This window comes from Bos taurus, chromosome 20 (assembly GCF_002263795.3).
Source record: "Bos taurus isolate L1 Dominette 01449 registration number 42190680 breed Hereford chromosome 20, ARS-UCD2.0, whole genome shotgun sequence".
Taxonomy (NCBI): domain Eukaryota; kingdom Metazoa; phylum Chordata; class Mammalia; order Artiodactyla; family Bovidae; genus Bos; species Bos taurus.
Window position 1 is genome coordinate 13,737,324 of NC_037347.1, and position 18,110 is coordinate 13,755,433.

General features: G+C 40.4%; 1 protein-coding gene across 3 annotated transcripts in view; it reads right to left on the reverse strand.

Moving 5' to 3' along the window:
• Positions 1-15,640: 15,640 nt before the first annotated feature.
• NLN (neurolysin) overlaps positions 15,641-18,110 on the reverse strand; it is a 100,671-nt gene continuing 98,201 nt past the window's right edge. For 2 of the 3 annotated variants that reach the window (XM_059878764.1, XM_024981346.2), the window contains one exon: positions 15,641-17,565. In XM_059878764.1, coding sequence (XP_059734747.1) covers positions 17,431-17,565 — 135 coding nt within the window. In that variant the 3' untranslated portion in view covers positions 15,641-17,430. 3 annotated transcript variants of the gene reach the window in all.

Below are 18,110 nucleotides of genomic sequence, written 5' to 3' on the forward strand. Positions count from 1 at the left end.
CGTACATGTACGTGTACGTACATATACGGGCCTCCCAGGTGGCACTAGTGGTAAAGAACACAGTGGAACACAGTGAAAGTCACTCAGTCCTGTCTGACTCCTGGCGACCCCATGGACTATACAGTCCACGGAATTCTCCAGGCCAGAATGCTGGAATACTATACAGTCCACAGAATTCTCCAGGCCAGGATACTGTAGTAGCTACGTAGCAGTTCCCTTCTCCAGGGGATCTTCCCAACCCAGCGATGAACCCAGGTCTCTCACATCGCAGGCAGACTCTTTACCAGCTGAGCCACAAGGGAAGCCCAGTGGGGAAGAACCTGCCCCCAGTGCAGGAGATGAAAGAGACTCCAGTTAAACCCATGGATTGGGAAGATCCCCTGGAGGAGGGTATAGCGACCTACTCCAGTCTTCTTGCCTGGAAAATCCCACAGACAGAGGAGCCTGGAGGGCTACAGTTCATGGGGTCGCAAAGAGTTGGACATGACTGAAGCGACTAAGCATACACACACACACACATATACACACACATATACATATACATACACACATATGCTCCTGTACATGAATGTGTACATATGTGTACATTCCATATTAAACAGAGAAGTGTCTGGTAACTTATCCAGCATCCAAGTAATAATATGCAATTTTTGGTGACTTTTGTTACATTTTGTACTTTTCTGTATTGTTTGAATTTTTTGAATTAATAGGAATATAATTTTTTTAATAGTAAATTTATTTTAAAAATTAAAACTACCACAGTGCAGCAATAGAATGTGAAGAGCCTGGAACATGTTTGGAACATAGTAAGTGCTAAGTAACTATTGGCTGCTATTATTCTGCTTGTTGCTATGTGGCAGGTCCTGATCTAAGTTTGTTACAGGTATTTTCTCCCTTAACCCTTACAGATACTATACATACTGAGACACAGATAGGTTATGACAAAGATCACATAGTTTTTAAGCAAGGAGACCATATTTTATAGACAACTGTCTTTTAAATCCTTTAACATAAATAGCTATTGTACTTGTGTAAAAACTCATTGCTGAAGATGTTCTCAACTGATACTGTAAAAGTGTAACTATTTTATATGATATAAAAGAGTGATGTGTAAATTCTCATAAAGTTTCTGGAAGTATATGTCAAGTTAAAATAAGTTGAATAGTTATATATTCTCAGACATACATAATTCTTATAGTGAACAAATAATTTGTACTTCACACTTCATAGCAAAGTTATTTTTTCTTTTCCATTATGTTTTATAACAGGATATTATTGTGCTATACAATAGGACTGTGTTATCCATTGTACATATAACAGTGTATATCTGCTAATTCCAAACTCCCAATTCGTCTCTCCTCCACTCCCCTCGCCCTTGGCAACCACAGGTCTCTGAGTTTGTCTCTGTTGTGTAGATAAATTCATTTTGTCTTATTTTAGATTACATGTATAAGTGATACCATATGGTGTTTATCTTCTCCCTTCTGACTGACTTTGCTTAGCGTCATAATCTCTAGCTCCATCCATGTAGCTGCAAGTGGCATTATTTCATTCTTTTTTATGCATAACAAAATCATTATTGATACTACCAGTTTGCCCTTGAACAATAATTTATAGTTTACAAAGCACATTCACGTCCTCATCTTAATCTCCAAAACCACTGCGTGAAGTAGGAGGGCAGGGCAGGCATTAATATCCCTGCTCACAGTTGAGGAAGCTGAATCATATATGTGTGCTTCATTCAGGAGCAATGTCTTTGGCCACAAGTAACAAAAACCCAACTCTAACTGGTTTACACAACACAGAAGTAGATTGACTCGCTTACTTGGATGCCCAGAGGTGAGGTATTCTTCCGGGTTGACATAATCTAGCTGCACTGACTCTGTTCACTTTAGCTCTCTTGGCTCTGTTCTTTACTCAGTGTTGGTAGTTTTCAGCTTGATAGGTAGGTGGCTGGTACAGTTCTGGGTCTCAAATCTATATACAACAGTGACAGAGGAAAAGCCCCTTTCTTTCTGTAGCTTTATCTTGAGAAGTAGGGAAGTGTCCTTGGAGGTCCTTAGTAAAGTTCTCCTTACTTTTTATTGGTGCAGATTAATTTATATAACCATTTCCAAATCAGTTATTGGCAAGAGTCTTGTGATAACCCTTAGATAAATCAAGATACTTGATGAAAATCTGGGCTGTGTTAAGAAGAAGGAGAAAGGGGGCTGCTGATGAATATGGTTCAAGCACTACAACCTGGGAAGGAGCAGTAAGGGATCTAACCCAACTCCTGTAGATTAAGTCTTGGGGCCAAGGCTACCACTGAGGCCAAGATGGCAGGACTCAGGCGTGCTAACTCCCATGCTTTTCATATAACAACCTCAACTGTTTCAGATTTTTATTAGAGTAGGGTGCTCATTTTGGGCTTTTATGGAGGCAAGGGACATTCTTAAACAAAAAGTTTGACTGTGGGAATTCTATATGACTGAGTTTGCAAAACCGAAGTTGGATGGACTGGCAGAAATTTGCTTTGAAAGCTACATTCTTACAAATTCTGCATAAGTATTATTTTTTATTTATAAAATATTTCAAGCAATAAACAACAAAACTTTGAAAATCTTATATCACACAATATTTGCACTGAATTTTTTAAGAAAAAATTGCACTTACAGTTGAAGTTCCCTGAATATGTTTTGCAGATCCCCTTCTCCTTTATACTTCACCACAGGAAAACACAGTTCTGAATTTATGTTTGAATTTGTGTTTGAAACACAGTTATGAATTTGGTTTCCATTTTCATGTGGATGTTTTTTTTTTTAACCTAAATTTTTTTTTTATTTTGGCCTGCCATGTGGCATGTGGTTCTTAGTTCCCCTACCAGGGCTTGAATCCTCACCCCCTGCAGTGGGAGCACGGAATCTTAACCAATGTACAACTAGGGAAATCCCCACATGGGTGTTTTATGCTTTTCTACTAAGAATAGATCCAAGATACATAGTATTGGTTTGAATATGTATATAAATAAAGTTTTATATATATACACATATGTATATATATTTGGTACCCCCAAACATATCCTTCTGCAATGACACTTTTTGCTCAACATTGCTCTTGTATTACATATATATTGATATATATAGTTTAGCTCACTCATCCTAAATGCAATATAGTCCATTGTTCAAATATACACAATGCATTATTCACTCTTATGTAGATGGATATTTTGGTGATTTTTGCTGTTACACAATTCCCAACAAAGATATTGTGAATGCTCCAGAAGACCCTCATGGTACACATGCTGGAGAGTTTCTGGTGGCACATATGTTGGAGTGGAATTACTGGATGTGTGCAACTTCAATCTTAATAGATAGTGTCAGGTTGCTGCCAGTCTGATGGTGTGAATGGAAATAATTTCTTTTTTCTGTGATATTTCATATGCATTTAAAACTCATCAGTTTCTAACATTTAATCCCATTTTCCATATTGGAAATTTGTTTTCTTTATCATGGGCAATTGTAAAGGCTATTATGAATCTCTTCATTTTGTTATATAAGTTACCCTGTTTTGTCCTTTGAAATATATTTTATTGCTTATTGGACATAAAGAAATGACAGTGAGAGAAAAGAAATAAACACACAAATTCAGACACTTGTCTCTTTCTCTCCACACTGTTATTTGAGACAGATAATTTTTTCTTGATAATTTCCTGCTCGCTTGTCTAAGTGTATAATGTGATCAGACTTTTTGTATTTTGTATGGGGAATGGAAAATAGCCCCCTTTCTCACTGGAAAAATCCCAAGATCAGAAGATTTAAGAAGAGCATTGATAATAAATTAGTTTGATTCATATTTGGCAATCATGTCTGGTAGAATGCTTGAACTTGCACCTGGAGTGTGGCAGTGACTGTACTGAATGATGTCGCTTTAGCACCTTGAAGCATCACTCTATTTTTATACATTGTCTACCTTGGCGATTCAGCTGCTCTTGGAGACGCTCACAGCAAGCTCCCTGAAGAGTTTCCCTGTGTTGGGGGGACGAAGTAACATCAATAAATCAAAATTTACCCTGTATTGCATTGGCCTATGAGATAGAAAGGCAACACAATAAACAAACATGAGATCATATTTCCATTTTGGTTGAGCACAAGGGGAACATTTAATCCTGAGCAGAATGAGAGAGAGACAGGAGGGAACAAATGCACACTGACTGAGAATGGATTGTTTTCTCTTGCAGTTTGCTTTGCAAAATCCAGTTGGGAAAGGAATAAACATTTACTTCTCTCATTTTTCTATACTTACCTTTAAAGTGTCTTAGCATCAAAGGAAACTCCCAACCTGAAACTGTATTTTCTGTCCTCAAAGAATGTGGTGTGAGTGAGAAAGTGTAGGACAGGGTGGAGGGGCAGAACGAGTTTTGTGGGCACAAAGAAGTGTTCAAGATCAAAGTTAGGATAAAAATGATAATTTCCAATTTTTGTATGTTGATTCTAGGTTCCTAGAGGATGGAGCAATACCGTTTTCCCCCTTTTATTTATTGATTAGGCTGTTTAGGAATGTTATAAACTTTTGTTAAGTTTGCCAAACAGCTCCTATTATGATTCCTCTAGAGTCTCAAGGTGACAGCTAGGTTTCTCTGGCACGCGCAGTAAAGGTCACCTTTGGTAATGTTCCATTAAAACATGAGTACAAAACTTTGACTACATAGCAGGTAATAAGGAAGTATCTAGGAGTTTCCTTCTAATTTCATACCTTTTATTATGAAAGCTTAGCAAGACCTGAAAAAATTTTGGAAGTGGTTAGGTATCTGCTATATTGTTTTTGAAAAGTAAAACTTCTCCTACACCTCTTGAATTAAAGTAATCATTTGGTAATCAAGTAGGTCCTTGAAAGACAACATTTTCTTCTTTTGAATGTTAGTTCTGCTCCCCCTCTGTTTCCCAAAATTGCTCCAGTTCGTAGACAGCCCTTCGAGCTGTCGAGTTCTCAGCCCTCCATTCTAGCCTGACCTCTCAGCATTCACCTTCTGATAGACACATTTAAACTTCAGTGTCTGCAGCAACCACTGTCATGACCCTCTCGAATGCTCCTAAAGCGACATTTCTGTCTCACTCTCTCCTGGGTACTAGAACTCGTCCAGCTGACGGATTAATGACCTTAAACTGGGAGAGGCTGTGTGTTCAGGGTGAGACGTGTACCTGGACCCATGACTCATTTTCTAATGTAGTGACTTCATTTCTATTATCCCAGAGGAATGCAGCAGGCACATTGACATTTGTCTCCTGGCACCATAGACAACAGTGTGTTGTTGAACTAACACGCCCTGCCTGGATTCTGATAGGGCTCGGAGAAACTGACTAGGTAGTCAGAGCAACTAATAAGATCGTTATAGACTTGAACACAATTGCACACCACCCTTATAACACAGGTTATTTTTAACTAGGGAAAAGTTAAACTAGGGCTTAAAAAGTTTAACCAGGGCTTAGCAATTTCCCCCACCCCCTTCATCCGAATTTCAGCAGATAAAGGTCAACCAGGTAGCTGTCTGGCTTTCCTAGAACAACTTTATAATCTTATTTAAAATTTAGCTGATGAGTTATGAAAGAAGCCAAAGCTTTATGCGCTGTCACAGATTCTGTACAGCCATCGAGGGAACTTCCCCAATCAGGGCCCCACTCCCTAAAGGAGGCAATATACTGGGGTGCATAAAGGCTTGATGAAGTGTGAGAAATTTCTCTCTTGCCACCTGATCCCAGTTGGAAATTCACTGGCTCGCTGTGCTGCTGACAGAACAAAACAGAGGATAATAGCCTCTGGCTGAAGATTTTATAATTGAAGCTGAGACAGAGTGGGCCATGTGCATGTTTAGAACAGTGATTGCATTGTGAATTATAACAGAAGTCCCACTTGTCAGTCACACAAACATTTAAGACCACAGAAAGGCATCTGATTTGAGACAGGGGATGACAAAATGGATCTTTTGGTTTTCTCTACTTTGCCCAGAATACAAAGGGACTGATGACGGCTTTGTTCTGGGATAAAGTCTTACATTCCTTTGGGGACCTACCCTAGAGAAAGAAAATTCCTGTCTGGACTCACTCCTTCCATTTTCTAAAAGAAGTAACCTTTAGTCCTCATCAGCAATGGACAAAGAAAGCAATATAAATGATGTCACGCCAGATATTTTGCTTTGTTTGCTGATCACTTTTCCTCATTTATCTCTAGTGACTGCCTCAATGTTAAACAATTGTTGTAAACATTATGAAACATGGCTACTTGACGATATATCTCAACAATATTAACATGTCTCTACCCTCTGAACCAGGAATTAGACTTTTAAGAATTTAAGAGCTAAACTAACGGATGTGGAAAATTACATATTTACAGAGATAATCCTGGAAGCATTGTTTGTAACGTCCAAACAGTGAAAATGACCGAAAAGTTCATAGACAGGGAAATGATTAAACAAATTAATGTACATTTACACAAGGAAATGAGTGTAAGTTGAAAGTCCAGTTCCAGTCCTCCTCGTGAACCTGAAACTCTGATGCTGTTATAGTCATTCATTGATCTAATGCTTAATTAGTTGTCATCATATAAGGAGGTTACAAATATTGATGAAGGACTGAAGAGTTGGGTGCTTTTCCTTTGGCTTCTATTGGTAGTAAACGAACATTAACAACACTCATGGAAGAAGGAAGGAAGGAATCTTGACTACTTTTGGACCTTCTGTAAATAGCTCAAAGGTCATCTTAGCCTGTCTTCTAGATTTATAGGCTGTACCACTGCCTCTTTGGCATATAATATTTATCAGGTCAAGAAAAATCCCACACCATTCCTCTAATGGCTAGAGGTTTGATCACAATATGTAAAAATAGTTAAAGTGAACATTTTCATCCATTGCTTATGAGTCCTTTAGACACAGAGTCTTAAAAACTCCTGGGTTTAACAGATAGTCACTCAGTTGTGTCTGACTCTTTGTGACCCCAGAGTTGTGTCTGACTCTTTGTGACCCCAGGGACTGTAGCCCACCAGGCTCCTCTGTCCATGAAATTCTCCAGGCGAGAATACTGGAGTGGGTTGCCATTTCCTACTCCAGGGGATCTTCCAGACCCAGGGATCAAGCCTGAATCTCCTGCATTGCAGGCACTTTCTTTACTGTCTGAACCACCCCAGGTGAGAACACCATTTAATCCCACTGGTGACAGGCTGAAAAGAGAAAGTCAATCATTATGTTAGAAAGACGTTTCTGGTGGTAGGTGGCATTGTTGTTCAGTAGCTAAGTCGTGACCAACTCTTTTGCAACCCCATATACTGTAGCCACCAGACTTCTGTCCACGGGATTTCCCAGGCAAGAATACTGGATGGTTGCCATTTCCTTCTTCAGGGGATTTTCCCCACCAGGGATCAAACCTGTGTCTTCTGCTTTGGCAGGCAGTTCTTTACCACGGATCCACCTGGGATTTTGTGGCACAAGGGTCTAACTGTACAATGGAATCAACCAGAGTTGGAGAAAAACAGCAGAAAGGCTTTTAAACATACCTTTCTTTTATAATTTCTCAACATGTGATGAACTTAATTGCCGTCCTCATACATTGTGAGCAAATTGAGCTCAAGGTTGTCTGTCATTTTTGTATTCTCAGTACCAGGCACAGCACCTGATACATAATGGGTACTTTGTAGCCTTCAAATTGAATTATAAAAACAAAAGTCTGAAAAAAAGTTAAGATAGTAGTTCTTAAAATTTTCTGATTACTGGTAGGGACACTTCCACCAGAAAGTCTGCACTTATTCATGTATACAAAAATGTGAACATGATTTTAGGGCAGTTGTGGACATGTGTTCTCCTCCTCGTTTTGTAGATCTTCTAGTGAACTGGGGATTCTAGATTAAGATATCCTGAGGTTTAGAACATAATCTAAAATGGAGGAAGTGGAGGAATCTTCATAAACGTTCTCCACTCCCTAAGTTTTCTTTTTTCAAAAAGCATGTTTCTCCCGTCTACTTCACACAGAAAATCTTCAGGACACTATGGAAAAGGGCCTTTTCTTGTGGAAGATGTAAAAAAATTGATCTATGTCATTTTAGATTAATTTATAAATTAGATATTATGTTTAGATATCTGGATATAAATTAGATAATTTATAAATTAGATATCTAATTAATATCTAATAGTAGAAAAAATGCTATAAGGATTTATAGCAAAAAGTAATCTCAAAGAAGATGTTTTTATTTAACAAGCGTTTATGGACTATTCCCTATGAATCAAGAACTGTGGAAGACAGAGATAGAAACAAGGACTCAAAGAGATGGCAATGAGGTGAAGTGCATGCATAATAAGCTTGAGTATTTGAGTTAGATTTTTGCCTCTTTGTATGTTTGATGAAGACAGCGGTGGGCGGAACGGACAGAGAGCAACTGTTAACTCTCTAAAGGAAGAAAAATAACTTTTATTCATTCTGTAAGAGGCTTTGGCTTTCTTACGGTCATATACGGCTCTTAACCTCCCATTCTCAGTTAACAGATTACCCACCAGGAAACAATAATGTCTAGATAAACATGGGCTGATCATGAATGAGGAGGAAGACAATGCTTCAACTATATCCCTCCAGTATAATGGAGCTGCAGTTATCTAAATGCCATTTCTAAGATCCAGCATTGTAAACGTTTCTTTCATCTGAGTGATGTTTTTCTGATGATTATTTGTTGCATCTTAAACTTTGTGGAGGAGACCTCAAAGTTGATCTGGCATGACTCTCTACTCAAAGGAGCAATTCTCTCTTTAACAGTCTTGGTAAGCACAGGATTTGTTTGAACACTCATTAACAGCAGTAGCATAATGTATTTGTAGTCAACAACAATCATTAGAAACTCATTCCTCATACTGAACTAAAGTCTCATGAAAATTTTCAACTATTTCTCTAAAGCTTTGGCTTCTGAAGCAATGAAGAGTAACCTTATTCTCTCTTCCATACCCTTCAAGTATTTGTAAACAGGTATCACTTGTATGTGTGAATTCAACTCCAGACTGAACTTCCCTAATTCTTTTACGTATTCTTCTTGAGAAGTCAAATCATCACCCTCCTGTTATTTATCCTTCCAAATGCTGTAATAGGCACCCCAAATCTGCTTAAAATGTGACACCTTGATTGGAACGTGATATTCTAACCGTGACTGATCTTAACATGTTGGAGTACAGTGGGACTATTCTTTTGACCTGGACACATCCTTCCATCGACACACTTTTACAAAGCTTTAGTTCTCACCTCCTGTTCCCTCCCCAGGTGTGCAGGACTGTGGGCTTATACTGGGATTTGGTCACATAAAAATTCCAGGACATTTTCTCCTGAGTATACCACTATCAAGTCAAGTTTGACATAGGCATGAAATGTGCCCAAATTTATCTTAAATTTGTCTCGGCAGTGAAACAGCTCTAAATCTTAATAATATCATCGTATTTAACCACTCTAGCTCTGTTATCTGTAAATTTGATTGTACCTTTTATAGAATATAGAAGCTTCCCTAGTGGCTCAGATGGTAAAGAGTCTGCCTGGAGTGCAGGATATTCAGGTTCGATCCCTGGGTCAGGAAGATCCCCTGGAGAAAGAAATGGCAACCCACTCCAGTATTCTTGGCTGGAAAATCCCATGGATAGAGGAGCCTTGCTGGCTACAGTCCGTGGGATCACACAGAGTTAGACTCGACTGAACAACTTCACTTTTCAATAGAATATAGAATACTTTCTATAGAATTCCTCATGTCTTCATCCAAAATTTCCCCTAGTTCAGTTCAGCTCAGTTGCTCAGTTGTGTCCGACTCTTTGAGACCCCCATGGACTGCAGCACACTAGGCCTCCCTGTCCATTACCAACTTCTGGAGCTTGCTCAAACTCATGTCCATTGAGTCGGTGATGCTATCCAACCATCTCATCCTGTTGTCCCCTTCTCCTGCGTTCAATCTTTCCCAGCATCACGGTCTTTTCAAATGAATCAGTTCTCCACATCAGGTGGCCAAAGTATTGGAGTTTCAGCTTCAGCATCAGTCCTTCCAATGAATAATCAGGACTGATTTCCTTTAGGATGGACTGGTTGGATCTCCTTGCAGTCCAAGGGACTCTCAAGAGTCTTCTTCAACACCACAGTTCAAAAGCATCAATTCTTTGGCACTCAGCTTTCTTTATAGTCCAACTCTCTCACATCCATACAAGACTACTGAAAAAACCATAGCCTTGATTAGATGGACCTTTGTTGGCAAAGTAATGTCTCTGTTTTTTGACATGCTGTCTAGGTTGGTCATAACTTTTCTTCCAAGGAGCAAGTGTCTTTGAATTTCATGGCTGCAGTCATCATCTGCCGTGATTTTGGAGCCTAAAAAGATAAGGTCTGTCAATGTTTCCATTGTTTCCCCATTCATTTGCCATGATTTCCCTCAATGTAACATAAATTATTATTCAACTCATTCAGTTTGTTTCAATAGCTAGGAATCCACCTGGTTAACAATTATCCTGTCATATCCTCCATTTTAGCCTTAAAGACTTCAATAAACGTGTCAAGTATCTTGTTGGATTCAAGGAACACGCACCTTTAAAACATTCTAAGCCATACAGTTTCTCTGACAACAAATGCTAATGACATTTTATCATGGCAGTAAAATTTTAGGTGAGCCTTTAAGCTCTATGAAATAAGCAGCTAGAATGTCAACTCGTATGGGCAGGAACAAAATAGCTTGTAATTTTCCCTTTTCCTTTTTCTTGTGCACACACAGTGGACCTGATGCATTGGGCCTATATTTTATCAGGAAGGGAAACTACAGGGTGAATGCAGTGAAATAAACACTCAAGAATCAGTCATTGGAGTGAGTGTTTGAAGGGCTGTTGTGTTCATTACCCCTACTTTTCCAAAAAAGTTTTTCTACAATATATCCATTAATATAGTTATTGTGGCTCAGTTAACAAAGAATCTGCCTGCCATGCAGGAGACCTGCCTGAGTGCAGGAGACCTGGGTTCAATCCCTGGGGGGAGAAGATCCCTTGGAAAAGGATATGGCAACCCACTCTAGCATTCTTGTCTGAGAAATCCCATGGACAGAGGAGCCTGGATGGGCTACAGTCCATGGGGTCACAAAAGTCAGACACTACTGAGCGATTAAACCACCACTGTGGGTATGTTGGAAGAGGCTACATTAACCTGGGATTTAGATTATATAACCTTTACTTTGATACAGTCGGTACTAGATAAACACTTAGGTGGATTTGTTTCTAGTGGAAATTTCTCCTTTAAAAATAATCTGATCACTCGCCTTCTGAGATGGCCTACATCCATTCTTGAGATATCAAGAAGCTGAGCTTCACCAGGTCCTAAACACAGGGCTCCCTTCCCAGCCCCCACCCGTGGATGTGATGTAGGCTCTGGCTCTGTCCTGCTGTCTGTCCTTCCTCATCCTTCTCTTGTCCCTGGCCATCCCTCGGGCATCTACATCAGTGATGCTTCCAACATCAGTTCAGTTCAGTTTAGTCCCTCAGTCATGTCTGACTCTTTGCAACCCCATGAATTGCAGCACGCCAGGCCTCCCTGTCCATCACCAATTCCGGTAGTTCACTCAAACTCATGTCCATCAAGTCGGTGATGCCATCCAGCCATCTCATCCTCTGTCGTCCCCTTCTCCTCCAGCCCTCAATCTTTCCCAACATCAGGGTCTTTTCCAATGAGTCAGCTCTTCGCATCAGGTGGCCAAAGTATTGGAGTTTCAGCTTCAGCATCAGTCCTTCCAATACTCAGGACTGATTTCCTTTAGGGTAGACTGGTTGGATCTCCTTGCAGTCCAAGGGACTCTTAAGAGTTTTCTCCAACACCACAGTTCAAAAGTATTAATTCTCCTGGGCTGAGCTTTCTTTATAGTCCAACTCTCACATCCATACATGACTACTGAAAAAATCATAGCCTTGACTAGATGGACCTTTGTTGGCAAAGTAATGTCTCTGCTTTTTAATGTGCTGTCTAGGTTGGTCATAACTTTCCTTCCAAGGAGTAAGCATCTTTTAATTTCATGGCTGCAATCACCATCTGCAATGATTTTGGAGCCCAGAAAAATAAAGTCAGCCACTGTTTCCACTGCTTCCCCATCTATTTGCCATGAAGTGATGGGACCAGATGCCATGATCTTAGTTTTCTGAATGTTAAGCGTTAAGCCAACTTTTTCACTCTCATCTTTCACTTTCATCAAGAGACTTTTTAGTTCCTCTTCACTTTCTGCCAGAAGGGTGGTGTCATCTGCATATCTTACGTTATTGATATTTCTCCCGGCAATCTTGATTCCAGCTTGTGCTTCTTCCAGCCCAGCATTTCTCATGATGTACTCTGCATATAAGTTAAATAAGCAGGGTGATAATATACAGCCTTGATGTACTCCTTTTCCTATTTGGAACCAGTCTGTTGTTCCATGTCCAGTTCTAACTGTTGCTTCCTGACCTGCATACAGGTTTCTCAAGAGGAAGGTCAGGTGGTCTGATATTCCCATCTCTTTTAGAATTTTTCACAGTGTATTGTGATCCACACAGTCAAAGGCTTTTGCATAGTCAGTAAAGCCGAAATAGATGTTTTTCTGGAACTCTCTTGCTTTCTCGATGATCCAACAGATGTTGGCCATTTGATCTCTGGTTCCTCTGCCTTTTCTAAAACCAGCTTGAACACCTGGAAGTTCACAGTTCATGTATTGCTGAAGCCTGGTTTGGAGAATTTTGAGCATTACTTTACTAGTGTGTGAGATGAGTGCAATTGTTGCATAGTTTGAGCAATCTTTGGCATTGCCTTTCTTTGGGATTGGAATGAAAACTGACCTTTTCCAGTCCTGTGGCCCTGCTGAGTTTTCCAAATTTGCTGACATATTGAATGCAGCACATTAACAGCATCATCTTTTAGGATTTGAAATAGCTCAACTGGAACTCCATCACCTCCACTAGCTTTGTTCGTAGTGATGCTTTCTAAGGCCCACTTGACTTCACATTCCAGGAAGTCTGGCTCCTGGTGAGTGATCACACTATCGTGATTATCTGGGTCATGAAGATCTTTTTTGTACAGTTCTTCTGTGTAGTCTTGCCACCTATTCTTAATATCTTCTGCTTCTGTTAGGTCCATACCATTTCTGTCCTCTATTGAGCCCATCTTTGCATGAAATGTTCCCTTGGTATCTCTAATTTTCTTGAAGAGATCTCTAGCCTTTCCCATTTTATTGTTTTCCTCTCTTTCTTTGCACTAATCACTAAAGAAGGCTTTCTTATCTCTCCTTGCTATTCTTTAGAACTCTGCATTCAAATGGGTATATCTTTCCTTTTCTCCTTTGCTTTTCACTTCTCTTCTTTCACAGCCTCCTGTAAGGCCTTTGTAAGGCCTCCTCAGACAGCCATTTTGCTTTTTTGCATTTCTTTTTCTTGGGGATGGTCTTGTTCCCTGTCTCCTATAGAATGTCACGAACCTCATTCCATAGTTCATCAGGCACTCTGTCTATCAGATCTAGTCCCTTAAATCTATTTGTCTCTTCCACTGTATAATGGTAAGGGATTTGATTTAGGTCATACCTGAATGGTCTAGTGGTTTTCCCTACTTTCATCACATGCTTCTATAACTTGAGAACCAATGTCTCCTGCATCCGGAGCCACAATGAGGGCCTATGAGCCACCACCTGCTACTTGCAGAACCCTCAGCCTACGAGAGAGGTGCTTTTTCCTACAAAACAATGGAACCACACCTGTGAGCTACAACCAGTGAAGCCGGGCTCCTGGGCATGCAAGCTGGTCCTAGGACATTCTCCAGAAGCTCAGAAATTGACCGCAGTGGATGTCATGAAACTGATGGTGATGTGCTACGAAGGCAGGGAGTGGAGAATGATGACCCAGAATATCAAGCCCTTCGATTACATTCCTCTGATTCTGCCCCACTCCCTCCAAGTTGTCCACATAGAGACCCACAGGTGAAACACAACCTGGACCGTCTCCCGGGTATCCCACTACATTCAAAATGACATGGAGTTCAAGGTCCGGTTAAGGTGCGAGGACCACATCTAGGAGGACGCCCTGCTGCTGACGCTCAGGCAGAACCAGGGATGGATCTCCCTGGAGAATCTCACTCCAGACAGAATATGAGCTTCAGGTGTGGGCCAAGCCCCAGCTAGGCAGCCGTGAGGTTTGGAGCAACTTGAGCCAGCCCCTGGAGAAGGCAATGCCAACCCACTCCAGTGTTCTTGCCTGGAAAATCCCATGGATAGAGGAGCCTGGTAGCAGTCCATGGGGTCGCGAAGAGTCGGACACGACTGAGCGACTTCACTTTCACTTTTCACTTTCATGCATTGGAGAAGAAAATGGCAACTCACTCCAGTGTTCTTGCCTGGAGAATCCCAGGGACGGGGGAGCCTGGTGGGCTGCCATCTATGGGTCGCACAGAGTCGGACACGACTGAAGCGACTTAGCAGCAGCAGCATACATATGTGTATGTATATAATTCTTTTTTCTATTCTTTCCAATATGTTTATCATGGGATATTGAATATGCTTCTCTGTGCTGTATAGCAGGACCTTGTTTATCCATTCTGTATAGAAGAGTTGACATCTGCTAACCCCCATCTCCCACTCTGTCCCCCCCGAACCTCTATCCCTCCCACCCCTGGCAGCCACCAGCCTGTTCTCTATACCCATGATTCTGTTTCATAGATAGACTCGCTTGCATTATACTTTAGATTTCACAACCTAAAAGTGATTAAGTGATATTATTCCCTTGGACTGCAAGGAGATCCAATCAGTCCATCCTAAAGGAGATCAGTCCTGGGTGTTCACTGGAAGGACTGATGTTGAAGCTGAAACTCCAATATTTTGGCCACCTGATGCGAAGAGTTGACTCATTTGAAAAGACTCTGATGCTGGGAAAGATTGAAGGCAGGAGGAGAAGGGGATGACAGAGGATGAGATGGTTGGATAGCATCACCAACTCAATGGACATGAGTTTGCGTAAACTCTGGGAGCTGGTGATGGACAGGGAGGCCTGGAGTGCTGTGGTCCATGGGGTTGCAAAGAGTTGGACACGATTGAGTGACTGAATTGAATTGAACTGATATTATTTGGTATTTGTCTTTCTCTTCTTGACTTATTTTGCTTAGTATAATAATCTCTAGCTGCATTCAAGCTGATGCAAATGGCATTATTTTTTCTTATTTATAGCTGAATAGTATTCCTGTGCACCCCACTCCAGTACTTTTGCCTGGAAAATCCCATGGACAGAGGAGCCTGGTAGGCTGCAGTCCATGGGGTCTCGAAGAGTTGGACACGACTGAGCGACTTCACTTTCACTTTCATGCATTGGAGAAGGAAACGGCAACCCACTCCAGTGTTCTTGCCTGGAGAATCCCAGGGACGGGGGAGCCTGGTGGGCTGCCGTCTATGGGGTCGCACAGAGTCGGACACGACTGAAGTGACTTAGCAGCAGCAGCAGCAGTATTTCTGTGTGTGTGTGTGTGTGACATCTTCTTTACCCATTCATCTGTTGGTAGACATTATGTTCTTTGATAGATTTTAAATACCAGATGTGAACCCTAAATAAAAAGAATACCACAGTACTTCCATTTTCTTATACATTTCAGTTTTAACATTAAAGTATAAAAGAAATGTGAATTCATTCTCTTGGATAATAATGTAATTTTATTGTGTGTAGAATATTAGTTTTTCCACATGAAATAAGATTTAAAATGATAAAAGTTATTGTTGTTAAGGAGACACACTGGGCAATAGAAAAAGCTGAAGAGAGTTTTTGCCTGAAACTGGAAAACACAACAGTCTGGGGAAAAAAAAGATATGAAAAAAGTACCATACGTTGCTAAGACCAAAAAAAAAAAAAGAACCAAAACAAAACAAAAACAACAGCTTTAAGGACCGGAGATGATGACACGGGATGAATATGGGGGCGAGAGGGCCAGGCAATTGTCTCAGAAGGGAGGCTGGGATTTCCTGTGATGTTTAGGGTATTTTGCTTGACAATAATAATCTGAATTTTCTTCTGTGTCACTACAGCTCTTGATTTTTCCTGCTGTCTATAATTTGACTATGCAGCATAATATCTTTTTATTTAGCACAAAGTCCATTTGGATTAGAGAATGGAAAGGTTCTAATTTTGTCCCTGGCCGGCAGAGTCATACCTCAGTACATACTGGGAAACAATTAGAAGTCCTATGCAGATGCATACATTCCAAGTTAGTTTTTAATTAAAAAAATTTTTTTATTATCCTATTTTGCTTTCCTCATTGAGTAGACTCCTAGAGGAAAAGTAAGTATATAAGTTTCCTGGTTTGCAAATTCGAATTTAGGCCCACAGGAAAGAGAGCTAAAGAGCTCCAAAGGCTCGCTTAAAATCACCAGATGAAACAAGCCGCAGAGGGGCCTCCTCCCCATGGCTGAGCTGAAGCACATGTAACACTGGAGCGGCCGTCCTCACAGACTCCTGCGCAGAATCCACTCACTTCCGGGGGCTTCTGGACTTTTTATGCTTCAGTTCAGCTCTCTTCCTGCAGCACTTGAGACAGGCCTTTGTGACAATTTACCTGCCACTTCAGGTGAGGAGCAGAGTAAAGGAGGCAAAGACCTTGCTGTTTACTAGAAACCCGAGAAGGGAAAAATAATCTTAGATTTGCTTAGTGTTCTAACTGGTAAACATGACAATCTTATATGCTGAAGTGGAAATGAACCTCTAAGCCAAGATCTCAAATACTCTAACATGAGATTAAAACTCGTAAATATATACATTAGGCCATTTCAGCTAAAACTCATTTTTTGGTACTCTCTGACTGGACATCAGACAGGAAAGACTAAACCAATTTGAAGAACATTAATCAAGTGTGGCGGAAAGCTGGAAATCATGAGGCCTGAAATACAAAGATACATGCATTACTGAGGCATAGTCCCCTGGCCCGGAGGTATGCAGGCAAAGAGGTCACATTTTACTGGGAGATAGAGAGTTAAAGTGGATGCAAGGCTCTGAGAGAATATTTATCAGAGGAACGTGATGATTCATTTATCAGCTGAGAAATCCCAAGTATAAAACTTCGAGATATAAGAAGGATCAAAGTAGATAATGTGTATGATTCAATTAAAAAATTCTTAGCCCTCTTACATTATATTATCTAGATTATAATTGTAAAAAAATCAAATTGGATTCATATGAAACTTTTATAAAAAGAAATCACATCCATTTTTATGAAAGTTTATAGTACAATTATTTTCTAACACATCTTTTCTTAAGTCACAGTATTTAGAATTACATTTACATCTGTATAATTTTTCAAATTAAAAAACAAAAGGAAGTTAATAGAAATCTACATTTTCATCTGCAAAACTCCCTTCAGTTTCCAGGCCAGTAACACGTGGTAATGTCGCTTGTCCTCCAGACATGGACGGCTCCCAAAGAGCCCCAGTTCACGGAGCAGGCAGGCCTCGGCTCATTAGAAACGCTTTTTGGTTTGGCTCACGTGTCAAGAAATTTTGGAGCATGTCCATGCCGTCCAGAGATCCCCCAGGTTTCAGGATCAGGTTTCTGTATTTCATTCCAACCTAATAAAATAAAGCATGCCTAATAATTCATGGTTATAGCAATTTTCCAAATCTCTAGATGCAAAAGAGAGGAAAAAAAGGGACTTTAGCTTTACTCTGGATGTTCTCCTTCCCCTAGACTACAGCTTTGTAGTATTTATTTACTTTGGTAGCTAAGAGATCTGGAGCTTAGACCTCCGGTCTTCCACACTTCCCTTTATTACTGTCTTGTCTCCTTAGATCCTCAGCAGCATGCTGACAATATGAGCAAACAGACAAACAAAAAATAGCCAAATGGAAGCTTGAACAGTCTTCTATTTGCTACCCCATCTAAAATATGATTTCGAAAGAGTTAGCAAAACAGGAGTTCAATTAGGCTACAAACAGGGATTGTGTGTACCTGGAAACAGTAGCCCAGCTGCTGCTGTCAAAACAGTTTCTGCTATATCTTTATGAAGGCCTCATAAAAAAAACTCTTCTTCCTTATGGGTGGGGGTAAGGCCACAACCCATGTCCCGTGGTGGAAGGTAGATACTTTTGTGGGCTCAACACGAGGAAGGAGGACC